The sequence below is a fragment of the Halictus rubicundus genome, chromosome 15 (assembly GCF_050948215.1).
Source record: "Halictus rubicundus isolate RS-2024b chromosome 15, iyHalRubi1_principal, whole genome shotgun sequence".
Taxonomy (NCBI): Eukaryota; Metazoa; Arthropoda; class Insecta; order Hymenoptera; family Halictidae; genus Halictus; species Halictus rubicundus.
In genome coordinates, this window is record NC_135163.1 from 4,297,772 (window position 1) to 4,314,037 (window position 16,266).

At 36.4% G+C, this 16,266-nt stretch overlaps 2 protein-coding genes across 2 annotated transcripts; one reads left to right on the top strand and one right to left on the bottom strand.

Moving 5' to 3' along the window:
- Window positions 1-122: 122 nt before the first annotated feature.
- LOC143361707 (leucine carboxyl methyltransferase 1) lies at window positions 123-2,706 on the top strand. Its single transcript, XM_076801300.1, has 4 exons — window positions 123-472; window positions 1,208-1,391; window positions 1,472-1,823; window positions 2,127-2,706. Exons 1-4 carry the CDS (start codon window positions 263-265, stop codon window positions 2,329-2,331), a joined length of 951 nt encoding a protein of 316 aa, XP_076657415.1. The 5' UTR covers window positions 123-262; the 3' UTR covers window positions 2,332-2,706.
- Window positions 2,707-4,981: 2,275 nt separating this feature from the next.
- Window positions 4,982-8,493, bottom strand: Acadvl (Acyl-CoA dehydrogenase very long chain). Its single transcript, XM_076801299.1, has 8 exons — window positions 8,222-8,493; window positions 7,729-7,936; window positions 7,438-7,656; window positions 6,810-7,238; window positions 6,395-6,658; window positions 5,946-6,302; window positions 5,638-5,850; window positions 4,982-5,552 (listed from the first exon to the last, which is right to left on the bottom strand). The coding sequence occupies exons 1-8, from the start codon at window positions 8,290-8,292 to the stop codon at window positions 5,415-5,417; spliced, it is 1,899 nt and encodes a 632-aa protein (XP_076657414.1). The 5' UTR covers window positions 8,293-8,493; the 3' UTR covers window positions 4,982-5,414.
- Between the last annotated feature and the right edge of the window lie 7,773 nt (window positions 8,494-16,266).

The following is a 16,266-nucleotide window of genomic DNA, read 5'->3' on the forward strand; positions in this document are numbered from 1 at the left end:
GGAGGGAATACTGTGGCTATATAGGTCTGGGTTACGAAATGCCCCCACTAGCAGAAAACCCGCGCAGCGACACAAGTCTGCGCCGCAAGTGGATGCGAATGTAATATGTACGTACACGCATGCATACACCAGTATAGCCAGTATGGTCGTTTATGTAGGTTTTCTCCCGTGAGTAGTGAGGTAGAGCGCGCGGTGTTCTCGGTTGAAGAATAAAACGCAAAATAATGATTTGTCATAACTGAGGTGAACCGAAATCGGTATAATGATAAAAGATATGGCTGATCATGAGGCCATACAGGCCACAAACGACGATGCGAGTGAGTGTAAAAGATATGCGGTGCAACTTGGTTACTGGTCCGATCCATTTATCAACTTTTTCGTGAAACAAGCCGGACGAAAAGCGCCTGAAATCAATCGCGGTTATTACGCGAGAGTGAAAGGGATTGAAGTGTTTGTCGACAAATTTCTCAAGGTACGTGTTTCCGGTCCATTCTACGTGCTAATCTCGTTCATTCCGTGATCAAGATTCGCATAACCTAGAAACATGTAGAAACAATCCGGGATACAGCTGATTCGAGTAACGAAGGATGTGTGCGGTGCCGGAAACCTTGACCTGACCGAGGCCCTGTCCTAATTTCCGAGGTCCCCCTCTTTTATCGTGAAACAACAATATAGGTTGATCTCGTACATCACTGTCGAACTTTCTTTTTTTTTTTTTATTAAAACAATACGAATGTACATATACGAAACGGAATTCTAATATTCTTGAAATTTGTTTAACGAACGTCGTCGTAGAATGATAGTTATCCATTAATTTGCCCTTATTATAAAAATAATAACATGACAATAAGAAAAATGAATTATTAATCCTACAATACAATCGGATATAGTATGCAGTGTATACACATTAGTTATACATATTACACTTGATTAATGACTAAATAATAAATGTATTGTCCAAAAATAGAACAAAAATGTATTATGTTACGTTACACTATAGTAATTATATTAATATTAATATACTATAAATGGGAAACAATGACTGAAGTATCTTTTGACCAAACTATGTTAGTAATTGATCATAATATAATAAAAATTAAATTTTAAAGTAAAGATAACATTTAATAATCAAATAGGTCTTACAAATATACGAACAATTTAAATATGTAATATTTATAGAGAAAATTAATTCATTTCATTGGTATAGTTGTCTGGTGAGAAAAGCCAAATCATAAACTTGGGTGCTGGATTTGATACACTTTATTGGAGACTTAAAGAAACAGGAAAATGTCCATCAAATTTTATAGAGCTTGATTTTCCAAGCATTACTGCTAGGAAATGCTATCACATCAAGAAGCACAAACAGTTGATAGATATGTTGAATACAGAAGGTTATATTTCTCCTCTAAAATGTTGTATTTTCATTTTGTAGACAATTAACTATTATTATTAATTAGTTACTCTTTTGCAGATGGAGAAATTAGGTTTTCAACAACAGATCTACATGCCGCCAATTATCACGTCATGGGAACTGATCTGCGGCACATATCTCATTTTACTAATAAATTAACACAAGCAGAAGTTAATTTCAATTTACCGACTATGTTCCTTACAGAGTGTGTCTTAGTGTATGTAGATCCAAGTGCAGCTTCTGCACTATTACAATGGTTTGCAGGGAAATTTCCAAATAGTATTTTTGTTAATTACGAACAAGTGAACATGAAAGATAAATTTGGGCAAGTTATGTTGTCTAATTTACGTAGTCGTGGATGTTTGTTAGCAGGCGTAGAAGACTGCGAATCTTTGGAAACTCAACAAAAACGGTATACATTTCTATTTGTTGTACTTAAAAATCTATTAACCCCTTATTCTACAACAACGAGTGAGACTCGTGGTAAGAAATTTGGGCCAAAAACACTAAGCACGAGCCTGATCCGTGGTACCTCGTTCCAACCAAATGTAAACAACACGAGTCAGGCTTATGGCTTGCAATATAAACAGATAAATGGCTCGACGCGTAACCGACCTTGTTTATTGTGGCCAGAGCAATCGGAAGTTAGCGGGTAGGATAAGGGGTTAATCGATGTGCTTTATTTGAAGAGTGATTTGCAATGATTGTTTTTCAGATTTACGCAAAATAATTGGGAAGGCTCTAATGCGTGGACCATGGTAGAGGTCTATGATTCGCTGCCTCAATCTGAGCGTAGTCGAATCGAGCATATAGAAATGTTGGATGAACGAGAACTTTTAACTCAGTTATTACAACATTACTGTATTTCGATTGCTTGGAATGGACAAACACTTAAAAATCTGTCTATAGCACAGGGTTAGCTTTCCTAACTCTTTATAAGTTACTCCAGGTAGTAATACTGCATCATTAAACAAAAAAAAAAAAAAACTCTATAAGCTTGTAACTATGTGTGGCAACTAGTGATGCAAAGTCATTATTTGTTCATGGGATGAATAAGTTTAAAGTGTTTCAAATTCAACATATTCTTCTTTTCTCTCCGAAAATACAAAATTTGATGGATTAGTTTGTGGATAAACATCTAAAACGTTTATACGTATTTGGAAGATTTTGTGTGCATTTTCTTTTTGTGCAAAACGAACATATAGTTTTTTACATCTATTAAAGTACGCAACACTTTTTAAAAGATATTAAAACATTGTAAGTAGAATTATATGAAAAAATACTTTGGCATTCGAGTATCTAATTTGATTTGAAAGTTACAATCTGTGTTTCTATTGTGATCATAATTGTGTGTTATAAATGTTATAATGCGTATACTGTGAAAATAATATTGATGGAGTTTAAAGTTTATTCATATCTTTCCAACTGCTAGATATAAAAAAAAATTAAATTCTAAAAATACACATTAAATATTTTTCACTTGTGCAACGTTTAATTAAGTTTCACAAATTCTATTCATTTTCTGTAAAATAAATCTAAACACAGTTTATGATATAGACATCAATCTGAGGTACACAGATTAAAAACATTTATATTGCAAACATCTGTGGATCCATTATTTTCTTATATGAAACTTACTACTTTGTACTTGAAAATTCTTATCTTTATAGAATTTACTATCGCATAATGACGTTTTTAAATATGCTTTGAGTATATTCATATATTTCTTACTACATCGTTATAAGTCAAATTATTACTAATTGCAGATTATTAATTGCATTTGTAGTTTTCCCTGTGCGTGATCATATAAAATACTAACATGCAACGAAAACGAGATTTTACTCAGATGCAAAATCAGTATTTGAATGTATTATTTGCAAAGGTTTTAACTAGTTTCAGTTTGATTGATTTTGTGCACAGAAAGGATTAATTTGAAATACAGCTGATGTTCTTACTTGTACTGCAATTTATGCTACTGATAGAGTGTAATACTCAATTTTTTCTGTGAATTAGGAAAGAATAAAATGTATATACAGGAAATTGTATTTTCACCATTGTCATTATAAGTAAGTCTGTAATATGTAGGTGGATCATAAAATGATAACAAAGAAATTCTCAGAAAGCGAGTTGTTGGCAGATTAACGAGATTATACTTACATGTATTATTAATTTCTTTTCAAAGGATTATATAAATTGACTCATTAAATTGCCTACAGCTTGATTGCTGAATTAATAAAAATTAATTTTCTTAAAAAGGAACATCAGGGTTACGATATACACAAACTAAGAATAGTATGAGAATTTACACAGAACTTCCGTTATAACAACAACACAACAAATTCTTACTTGCCTCATCTTTCAATGTATTAACTCTAAAAGTGATTGCAAATGTATTTTTCTCATTATTCGCGATGATATATTCGCCAATATTCTCGTAATGGCTTATTAGACCATAAGATGTAACATTATATAGAAGAAGCATATAAATATATTTAAAAAAAAAAAAAGAATTGTGAATTCGTATTATTGAAACTTGTATGTTTTTGAACATAGGATTGCATACCTGGAGTAACAAGCACTAAAAATAACAAATAATCCAATGTTCTATTTTTCTGGAAAGTTATCACGGTTATATCTATCAGCGGCAGTAGATCGATTCTTTCCAATTTCGTGTTTCAAATATTCGATAATAAAATTATACTTTGTCAGACTAGTTTTCATACAATCTCACTTTATTTACTCGAAACGATATCGAATGTACATGTTAAGTATTTTAGACAGTTTAAAGTTTGAGAATCAAATTGTTCGTGTAGTTTTTTTTTTTTATTAAAAATTGGAACAAAACACTGCCAATATATCATTCGAAAATTTTTAACTGTGACGCACGAGTAAATGATAATTGCGTTTACAAAATTGAAGATTTTGAATCAAATCAGAGGTGCCGATATCAGTATTATTTTTTGTTTATTTTTATTCGAATAAATGCATCGAATCTACTTTATAATTTTTAAAAATATAATAGTTTGAATCTCAAACTTAAATCTGAAACTTTTACCTTTAAGAAACGCGAATTTCACAATTCTATGTTTTTGCATGTAATTTATTCTGCACTTAATGTTATTACTGTCTTTTATGGATGCTGTAAAAGTTCAATGATACAATGGCTATACAAGTATTCTGTGTGCTTCCATGTTATAGACGGGTGTGAAATGATCAGAAAGTATGTTCTTACTTTGCGTAACGTTGTGATATTGTTAAATTATGCATTTATATATCGAAATTCAATGAAAGTAATTGAAAATTAACATTAATTAGAACTTAAAAATATTTATGAGATTTGTTTTCTTGTATTTCATAGCAAAATTTTACGTGAAAACAAGAGAATAGAGGTGCTTTTATCGGATATTTTTAAATGTGTGATAAAGTACAATGTATAAGTGAATACAGTTTTTCAACTTAGACTTAATTTAATTTATTACACAAAAAGGACATGAATATCATGTATATTACTCTTCTTAAAACTGGTTTTATTATTCTGTGAGGATTAACGGAAAATAAACAGCATCTATCTTCATGTGTATAGTACTATTTGTAACAATTTTATTTATAATAATTTTCTTATGTAAAAATATGAAAAATATACTATGAGTACAATTATAAATTTATATAAATTCTCCAATACTATATTAAATATTGCATTGCTCGTTGCTTTCAACCCTTCGAGTCCCATGGACGCATATATGCGTCCGGCGAAAGCTATTAGTGTCGACTATGGACGCATATATGCGTTCAGCAAAAGTTACCAGCATGGACTGTGGGCGCATTTATGCGCCGTCCATATGGAGAGCTTCGGCAGGAAATATTCAGCACTCGAAAGGTATAAAAATTTTTTTAAAAAGAAACTACAACTTCGAGTTTCTTATTCGTGATCAGCTAATTTCACATCATACTTACAGATTATCATAAGGAGGGATAATTTCAAGCACCAATAGTTTCCTGATTATTAGAAACCGAGAGGATTCAATTGAACACATCCTCCATGATCGCACACATTCCTCGAAATTTTATTCAATTTGTTAAACATGTCCAATTGTTTACCAGAAGAAATTACGTTCAAGTTTTGTTTCACGCGATCGGACGCCTGCAATGCAATTGACAAATATAAATATAATAAGAACGTACCATAAATAACAGTAAAATTGAAACCTAACAAAAAATATTCTTACTTCAGTACACCATGTCAGGGCCATAATACATTCATGTTCTGCACTTGGAAGATTTTTATTAGCAGCCATTGTTGCTCTGCTCAATACAACAGCCATAGTATACGTATCAAAAGCTACTTGTGTGATTCTGTTGAGTATAAATTGTTCGTCCACAATTCCATGTCCGTATTTCCTGAGAACATCTTCTATTCCTTGACCAAACATTTCTATACCCTATAAATGAATTATTAGTTACTAATACCTAACTTAAATTGCCAATGATCAAGGTTACCAAATGATTGGTATTAATAGTACAAATTAATATAAACCTTAGTACATAGTGCAGCACTTTCTTCCAATTTTGGATGAACTAAGTGTGTAAGACTAGGTGCAGATCCTAAACCAATAGCTCGTGTTGCTCGCTTCGTTGCTTCCTCAAAAATTAATCCCAGATTAGCAGTGGGATTTTTGAAGGCTCTCAGTAATTCTGTCAAATGACTGCCTGCATACTGAATTCCAGTCAGTGCAACAAAGAGACGGAGGATGTCATTAGTTCCTTCGAAAATTCTGAAGATGCGCAAATCTCGCATAACACGTTCAAGAACAGCATCCCTCATGTACCCCATTCCACCCAATATTTGAATAGCTTCATCACAAACCCACCACGCAGATTCCGATGCAAAACACTGTGAAAAGATTTTAAAGGTATTAAATATTACAGAATCCCCAGTATAATAAATGAATGTAATATATTTTTATTTTATTAAGAAAATTATACTTTAGAGATTGCAGCTTCTAAATGGTAGTCTTGACTTCCACTATCCATATTACCACAAATTGTGTACGCAAGAGATTCAGTTACGTATTGCAACATTGCCATGCGACCTAATTTCTCCTGGATAGTTCCATAATTATCAATTGTACGTCCGAATTGTATACGCTGCGTTGCGTGGTCAGCTGCTTTCTTAATACAATAACGCATAGTACCAGAAAGAGCAGACACCATCCCAAATCTACCATTATTTAGGATGGTCATTGCCACCTGAAACAACATATAAAGTATGACAATTTTTTATTATTAATTAAGACTAGCGGTGTGCGAGATGAGTCGGATTCTCGAAAATTTCGGTCCCGATCCCGAATAACATTCTCGTCTAGTTGTGACCCAACATTTTCGGGTTCTCAATCAATACCTTAAAGCCTTGACCCTCTTCACTTAGAATATTTTCTGCTGGTACTTTAACATCTTCAAAATATATTGAAGTGGTATTACTACATTTGATACCCATCTTCTTTTCTGGTGGTCCACTTGTTACACCGCCAAATGACCTTTCGACAATAAATGCTGTAACCTTTTCCTTTGTTTCTCCTGTTTTTGGGTCCTTTGTTGGAACTTTTGCGAACACAGTCATTATTTCTGCTAGACCACCATTTGATATCCAAATTTTGCTACCATTTAATACATAATGTGAACCATCAGCAGATTTAACTGCTCGAGAACGAATTGAACCGGCATCTGAACCACAACTTGGTTCAGTTAAACAAAATGCTGCCATATCTCCATTACAGACCTTTGGAAGATATTTCTTTTTCTGCTCTGGTGTACCAAATAGAAGTATACCCTGTGTTTCATAAATACATATGAGAAAAATCTTTGAAACATCCAAATAGTGATGTAATAAATTCCAAACCACAGCTTTATCATTGCACAAATCTGTATTAAGTTGGAATTTAAATTTTTAAGTTTAAGAGAATACGATACGATTTAATCATTATAAAATCTAGGAGTGGTATGAACTTTGTCAGTTACTTAATACATACCTTAAAACCTATACTCTGATGTGCTCCCAAGGTAATGCCAACACCTAAATCATGGTATCCGCAAACTTCAACACATCGGCAGTACTGAGTATTATTTAGTCCCAAACCTCCATATTCTTGCGGGACCTGAAGACAAAATGCTCCTGTCTCCCACATCATATCCATGGTTTTTTTATCTATACATGCATTTTCATCATTCTTCATTGGATCATTAACTTCCTTAAAACATAATATGAACAAAATTAATTTCTAAAATATAAAAATATTTTGTTTATTTGTAGACATTAATACCTCAAAAAATTTTTCAAAAGGATCAATTAAAAGTTTTAATGTATCATGTTGATCTTCATTTAATATTTCTGGGAATGGAAATACTTGAGTTGGTTGTAAATGGCCTCGAAAAATGTTCATAACAAAGGATTGCGTTTCCTTCGTTGATGTATTTCTTTCCGGTTTTTCGTTCGGTGCATTATTTACAGCTGCTTGAGTTGCTAAACATCTGTGAAGTTTATTTCTATATGTCATTGGATGGTTCAAAGTCCACTTAATCGATGCATTTGGTATCAACATAAATATCAGATATTCGAATTGACAAATATCTGTAGACATTAAAGATGATATTTTTCAATAATTTTAAAGTTTAAATAAGCATCAATCAACAACCGTGTATACATTAAGTACCCATTTATTTACTAAGAGGCATCATTAAGAAATAAATACACTGGAACAGATTGTATTTTCGATGATATTCAAAAGGTAAAATTTTGATATTAAAACAACTCACCTCAAATTCGAATCAATAATCTTTACAAAATTTTGAGGTTTTTGAGCAACAAAATTCGCAATTCGAAGCATTTTGTCCAAATTGTTCAAAGTATTATTTTAGTCTTGAACTCGCACAGCAAGTGACGCACTGCAAACTGATTCAATGCACTGTAAAACCTACACTCATAGAAGTAAGGCAAGGTTCTCGTATCGCCTTTGTTTGTTATCGATATTCAAGGTTGCGAAAAAATAAACAATTTTATAAATTGTCTCAATTATATAACTCTAAATAAGTGTGATACATATAATACGTATGATACGCACACATGTAGTATATATATATATGTATGCCTATAACCTATGACAAATGACAACACAAATAGCTTATGGACAGTACACATGCATACCTATACGTATATGTACGTTGTTACACATGAACGCATACAAAACCGGAGATGATACGAGAATGCTCACGCCTGGGATTTTTGTGCCACTGGTATATAGTGCTGCCCCCACACATTTCTGTGTCACATCCTACCGTATCGGTCGGAATTAATATTATGGAACTACTATCACAGACGAGATGTAGGAGTAGTATAAAAGTTACTTTGACATGCTCAAAACATGCTCAAAACATGCTTTAAAAGTTACTCTGTACCCCGAGTACTATTAGCCATTTTTACTAAAAACGTTAGGTGGCAAGATAGCCAAGAGCGTACTTGACAGCATCATTGGTATCATTGGCGAATTATTATAATCGTTAAACAAGCAGAGATAACAAATTTAGCAGTTTATTGTGTTGAATAAATTAAAGCGTGCGAATGTTCATACGGTTTAAAAGTTATTCTGTACCTCGAGATCTATTACCTACTTTTACTAAAAAATTAGATGGCAAGACGGTCAAGTAGTGCTTGTCGACATAGTTGGCAAAAAGAATTGCTATAAACATTGACCAGCTAGAAATAATTAATGCGTGCAAATATTCATGGCTTAAAAGTTACTCTCTATCTCGAGTTATATAATTTATTTTTACTGAATAATTAGATGGCAAAATAGTTACGGGAGTGCTTGTTGATATCATTACCAAAAGAAATTGTTATAAACATTAAACAGCGAGAAATAACAAATTTATCAACAATTACTAGCGGCGATCGAGATCTATCGAAATTAATAGGGGTGGGAAAGTTGCGCACCGCGCACCGCGCAACCGATCTCGGCGGCCGCGCTCGGTCAGTCAGTCGAGGTGCGCACTCAGAAGGGAGCGCATGTGCTGCAGGACGAGAAGGGCAATGGACCTTGGAGCTGCCCTGGCCCACCCTGGCCCACTCTGACCACCCCGGCCTACTCTTACCTACCTTCCAGTTGACCAGCGATTTTCCAGAGCTGAACTGGACATCACTGGACATCACTGGCCTGCCTTGGTCTACCTTTAGCTGGCTTAAGGTGGACCAAGGGTCATTTAACACTTCCCTGGTCCACCTTAAGCTAGCTCGTGGTGGGCCAGAGATTCTTGGAAGCCTTCACCGCTCACACCTTGGTCAACTTTCATCAGCTCTATGTAAGTAACAATTCAAATACACACTTTTTGTTTTGGAATAAGTGTTCATTCGACGAACGTCGTCAATTATTATTTCTGTATTTCTAATTCGAACTTGCGTCGGGACTTTTCAAAAGTTTCTTTTCTTGAAATTATATTATATTATGATATATTTTTAACATAAAATTGGTATTCCTCCGATCGGAGGTCCCCCAGGGGCTCACTCACGGGTGGGGCCCGTGAGTGAGTACGGGTATTAGCAAACCCGGGGCAACCCAGCTTGTAGGTGGTTGCGTCCCAATTTCGTTCGATTTATTTTCGATTGAAATTGTTAGTCTTTCGAATTGAAAATTACTTCTGAATTTTCAAAAGTTCCTACTCTAAAATTGATATATCTGATTTAAAATTGGTATTCCTCCGAATGGAGGTCCCTCAGGGGCTCACTGCTGGGGGTGAGTACGGGTATTGGCGAACCCGGGGCGACCCGAAGCGCCACCTCAGTAGATTGAAGTTCTGACTTCATCTACTCTACTTGGTTTCTTGTAGGTTAGGCCGCACTCGTGTGCGGGGTTAGCTTGGCTCTCGTGAGCTGGTGTTAGGTTGGCTCTCGTGAGCTGGTTAGATTCGCGCTCTTGTGCGTGCTAGGTAGGCCGTACTCGTGTACGGGGTTAGCTTGGCTCTCGTGAGCTGGTATTAGGTTGGCTCTCGTGAGCTGGTAGATTCGCACTCTTGTGCTTGTTAGGTAGGCCGTACTCGTGTACGGGGTTTAGAGTTTGCATCTCGTAGTTTCTTTATTCTCATCGTTTCTTCTCATCGTTTCTTCTCATCATTTCTTCTCATCGTTTCTTCTCCTATTCATCGTGATCTTCTATTTTTGTTCCTGCATTGAATTGCGACTAATTATGATATGTCTGCTTCAGCTGGAGTACGACAGCTCATCATCTTTGTCATCGTCAGAGGACAACACATCGACCGAAAACGTCAACAACACCAACAACGAACGAAGTCGTCAACAACATCAACAACGAACGAAGCCGTCAACAACATCGTGTCTAATTATTGTTAGTCTGTTTCAGCTGAAATACAACAGCTGAGCATCTTGGTCGTCGAGCGAAGTCATCACATCAACCAACGCATCGACGAAGACCGATGTAATTGTAATTTAGAATTAGTTTAATTGTTAAGATCGTCGTTGTAATTATGTCGAGTAATTATTGCCCTAACTTCACTTTGCTCGACTCGATTGTTAACTCCGACACAGCAGAAGGCTGTGTCGGACCTTGCTTGCTAGTTTTGAACCGGTCCACGTTGCGATACTCGACGTGGATGCACTGAGAATTGATGGTCAGGGAGCAGTACTCGCCAGGTAGATCCCTTCCTTCGTAAAATGTCTGCCTAAGTCATGTCGACGCTGGCGTGGCTCGCGCCGGGAGCAGGGGTTTCATTCCCCATAAGTCTTTCCGTCGCCTTGTTGCGTCAGCGTCGCTCGTGGCGGGTAGTTGGGGTTAGGTTGATCTACCAAAAGGTGGAGGCGTCCCTGGCCATCGTTCTCTGTGAGGAAGCGTCGGGTACCGTACTGGTCGGCAGATAGCTTGTAAGCATTGTACGCGTCGCGTAACCCTTGAACCAGAGCCTTCTGCTCTGTTTTGTTTCTCGCTTTGAAAGAATCAGAGCCTTCTGCCTGATTCGTTCTTGATCCCCCGTGGATCGGAGACTTCTTCTCCGATTTACAACTTTCCCCGCAATAATTACTCGACATACGTTAAATGGTAAAGTGAACTTTTCTTTCTGTGGAAAAGTGATCTTTTCCATTTAGCGATCTGCGAAATTTAGTTTGTAAGATTGTAAATCGTCATTGTAAGAAAGGGAGTCAGAAGGAAGCGTATTGAATTCCTTCTGCCTTCCTTTCGGGTCTCTTGTGCAGCAACCTCCTCGTGGTGAGACCTGGGCAATCGGTATTATTCTCTATTTGTAAGAACTTCTAGTATCTTACAAATAGAGAATAATATCGAGCTAATAGCTGCTCATTTACAATTTGCGATCACTTTGTAAAATAGAATTTATGACTTACTAATTATAAGAAAAAAAAAAACTTGTGTATTTAATTTAATTGTGTCTGAATTTACTTTAGGCTAGTTCGGGACGGGCCAAGGGGCCTTCAATGGTTTCATGTTTACCCTGGTCCCACCTTCATCTTCTTGGTAAGCTCCTTCCAATTATTAACCAAAACACACAGTGTTTGTTTCGGAGTACCTTTTTATTCAATGAACATTACTTTAGGAACATGAACATTATTATAGGTATATGGTCTAAGGTTCACGTGTATCTAGTTGCAACATTTATGATTCGTTAGAGCAGCGGGCGTAAGAAATCTAGTTGTTAACGATATCGGTATTTCAGATCGTGTGACACGAAACCCCATATGGTGATTGAATCTACTCCTGTACCTTGCCTGTGGCGCATTTTGCAGCTAAATCCGAATACTTGCTACCAATCGTTCTCGCGTCCACCATTGGGTAACGCGCTGACCTTAAATTACTGGACGTTTCCCATGTGCCATAACGTGATTACCGATGCGGAATCCATATTACATACAAACATTTATATTGCATTTTAGCATAATCATTTTATGTAAGAATCGACAATGATGAAATAAAGAGAATGGTAAAGAAAAGAAGTATCTGCGTATCTGATTATTGAAACCTCGTTTTTTCCCGATATCCCACCGAAAAGTGTACAATTTTCGTGACACCTCTTTTACTATCATGTTCTCCTAATACAAAAGTCCAAATTTTCCGACAAATTTCGACCGTCTGACTTGTCGTTGACTCGTACTACTGAAATTTCGAAATTTTCGAGCGTCTGGTCTGACGTTGACTTGTACTACTGAAAATTGGATACCTCCTTCGATATCATGTTCTCCTAATACAAAAGTCCAAATTTTCCGAAAAATTTCGCGAAAATTTCGACCGTCTGGCTTGTCGTTGACTCGTACTACTGAATTTTCGAAAATTTTCGAGCGTCTGGCCTGACGTTGACTTGTACTACTGAAAATTGGATACCTCCTTCGATATCATGTTCTCCTAATACAAAAGTCCAAATTTTCCGAAAATTTCGTGAAAATCTCGACCGTCTGGCTTGTCGTTGACTTGTACCACTGAAATTTCCGAGAATTTCGGCCGTCTGACTTGACGTTGACTTGTACTACTGAAAATTGGATACCTCCTTCGATATCATGTTCTCCTAATACAAAAGTCCAAATTTTCCGAAAATTTCGTGAAAATCTCGACCGTCTGGCTTGTCGTTGACTTGTACCACTGAAATTTCCGAGAATTTCGGCCGTCTGACTTGACGTTGACTTGCACTACTGAAAATCGGATACCTCCTTCGATATCATGTTCTCCTAATACAAAAGTCCAAATTTTCCGAAAATTTCGTGAAAATCTCGACCGTCTGGCTTGTCGTTGACTTGTACCACTGAAATTTCCGAGAATTTCGGCCGTCTGACTTGACGTTGACTTGCACTACTGAAAATCGGATACCTCCTTCGATATCATGTTCTCCTAATACAAAGATTAATTTTCGGAAAATTTCAGAAAATTTTCGAATTTCTACTAGGAGAACATGTTAGCAAAGGAGGTGGCATGAAATTTCCCGCTAATTTAAAAAATTTGGCGGTTCCCGAAATTTTCGATGACTAAATTAATTTTAATGTGGGATACTCATGTCCAGGGAGGAGAAAGAAGAACACATTGACTGTTGTAACTATTATTCTTTATTTTTCACCAAATAAATTACAACGTAAACGTGTACATTACAAAGTAAAACAAAACGGAATTAAAATGTAGAATGGGCATGGCATCTCGTATGCAGGGCGAGGATAGTATAATGGTGATTGTATCTGGTACCATGTGCAGTGTTCACGAGTATTTATTCTCGTTCTGGGGATCGATTTTGCACGTTCTACGCGAAAACTATTGGCGGTCTTGTTCCCTGGCCTGTGAGAGCTTCTCACGCAAAAGATGCTCGCAGAAACTTAGGTAGGAGTAGAGTTGGGTAGAGCTTGAGTTGTTGCTCTAGTAATTTTCTAACTAAATCTCGCGAAATTAAGAGAATCTCTCAGCGGCAGCCATCTTGTGACGTCATACTTGCTTCAGAATTCGAATTTTCTGCCGAATATTGTTAATTACTCCGCCATGAGGTAGAAATTCGAAATTTGGGCTCTATACAGACATAAATTGGACTTTTAGCAAACACAAGTGACCACTTTTAAACTGCTCATTGCAATATTGAAGCGATAGTTTGAAAAGGTGTTGACCCATGCATAAGCATATGGATTTCAAACCCTGCCGGCCCCCTTAAGCCAGCTAAAGGTAGACCAAGGCAGGCCAGTGATGTCCAGTTCAGCTCTGGAAAATCGCTGGTCAACTGGAAGGTAGGTAAGAGTAGGCCGGGGTGGTCAGAGTGGGCCAGGGTGGGCCAGGGCAGCTCCAAGGTCCATTGCCCTTCTCGTCCTGCAGCACATGCGCTCCCTTCTGAGTGCGCACCTCGACTGACTGATCGAGCGCGGCCGCCGAGATCGGTTGCGCGGTGCGCGGTGCGCAACTCTCCCACCCCTATTAATTTCGATAGATCTCGATCGCCGCTAGTAATTGTTGATAAATTTGTTATTTCTCGCTGTTTAATGTTTATAACAATTTCTTTTGGTAATGATATCAACAAGCACTCCCGTAACTATTTTGCCATCTAATTATTCAGTAAAAATAAATTATATAACTCGAGATAGAGAGTAACTTTTAAGCCATGAATATTTGCACGCATTAATTATTTCTAGCTGGTCAATGTTTATAGCAATTCTTTTTGCCAACTATGTCGACAAGCACTACTTGACCGTCTTGCCATCTAATTTTTTAGTAAAAGTAGGTAATAGATTTCGAGGTACAGAATAACTTTTAAAGCATGTTTTGAGCATGATTTGAGCATGTCAAAGTAACTTTTATACTACTCCTACATCTCGTCTGTGATATTAGTTCCACTGTATTAATTCCGACCGATACGGTAGGATGTGACACAGAAATGTGTGGGGGCAGCACTATACCAGGGGCAAAAGTCTATGGGCTTAGTAAAGCTTCTTTTTCATACTAAGAGATGGTGTGCGTTCTGTTCCATGCTAAACGTGGACGTGAGATCTGATCCAGGCTAAGCGTGGATCCTCTTTACCGTGGATGTGGGATCTGATGCGGGCTAAAATGAATTTTGTGGCAGCACTATACCTGTGGCACAAAAACCCCGGTGAACCCAATCTATTATCTTTTTCTGAGACTAGTAGTGAGTACCCGCCTTATACAATTATCATCTCTAAATCATTTTAAACATTCCTAGTAGAAATGGAGTATACAAGATACTCGATTCTCATAATATCTCTTGTTAATATTTGATGAAAAGTAGCAAAAATCATTATTAATGTATAAAATATAATTATCAATTCAATACGAGCTCCAGTATTTGTATATAATTTATATATGATTAACTGATTTTAATGAAAAAAATTCAATATCTCTTTTTTAATATTCATTGTGCTTTAAAAATAAGTATAACGAATATAGGCACAGTAATTGGTACCTCCACAGTACATGGGTCCCTTACCCTATACGACAATAGTTTTATTTATTCATTTTCGCTTTGTTGAGAGAACGTCTACAATACGAAATAAAACTTATTGTAACTCGAATTATTTACTACACGTCTAGATATATTATTTGATCTTCTCAACTGAAATTTAGAATAGCAAATTCTCTGCAAACCGAAGTTTATCTCTACAAATCGGACTTTTTAAATACGTAATAAAAGATACTAATACGATAAATAATTTACGTTAAAACATTCAATTTTTCTTCCCTCAAGCCATAACAAATTAGAAAAGTAACGTGCATATAAATTCCAAGCTTAGTTTATACAGCCAAACGTTGATAATTTGTTAGTATATTTTAAATACTACGAATAATTGTTATAATAACACCATGTCAAATGAAACTCAGAAAACTGTTACATCCTGCGAGGACTACATTCAGTCTAATAATTTGTACACCGCTAGATCTATTAGCCTAGTCTATCATCAGGCTTAATGAAAGAATCGCAGATAGAGTATGCGGATGCACACTAAATATTTGTATACGGTAATGTCCGAGGTGAATTCGAAGAGAGAGAGAAAGAGAGAGAGAGAGAGAGAGAGAGAGAGAGAAAGAGAGAGAGAGAGAGAGAGAGAGAGAGAGAGAGTCGGCGAGCTGTTAAGTAACAACGTTTCACCGTGATTGAATGTAAAACGTCGTTTTACATTATTTGCCAAATTGCTCAACGGCCATCGCGCGCGACCGTATCGGCACACCTGCTCCCAAGCAGATGTCGTGTTCAGCGCGGATTTTTTCTTTATTTCCGCTGCTTAATGCCGAGATTGCTGTAATGAGAAATGTAGGCCGGTGAAATTTTGCTCTGCTTTTCTGAATTTTTTTTATCGAGGCGCGCACCCG

Excerpts from the sequence above, each read along its gene's own strand:
- LOC143361707 (XM_076801300.1), top strand. The coding sequence starts at position 263 with ATGATAAAAGATATGGCTGATCATGAGGCCATACAGGCCACAAACGAC. Across the intron at positions 1,392-1,471 it reads AGATATGTTGAATACAGAAG|ATGGAGAAATTAGGTTTTCA; the intron begins GTTATATTTCTC and ends ACTCTTTTGCAG. Across the intron at positions 1,824-2,126 it reads TTGGAAACTCAACAAAAACG|ATTTACGCAAAATAATTGGG; the intron begins GTATACATTTCT and ends ATTGTTTTTCAG.
- Acadvl (XM_076801299.1), bottom strand. The coding sequence starts at position 8,292 with ATGCTTCGAATTGCGAATTTTGTTGCTCAAAAACCTCAAAATTTTGTA. Across the intron at positions 7,657-7,728 it reads CTTTTGAAAAATTTTTTGAG|GAAGTTAATGATCCAATGAA; the intron begins GTATTAATGTCT and ends TTATGTTTTAAG. Across the intron at positions 6,303-6,394 it reads TAGAAGCTGCAATCTCTAAA|TGTTTTGCATCGGAATCTGC; the intron begins GTATAATTTTCT and ends ATCTTTTCACAG.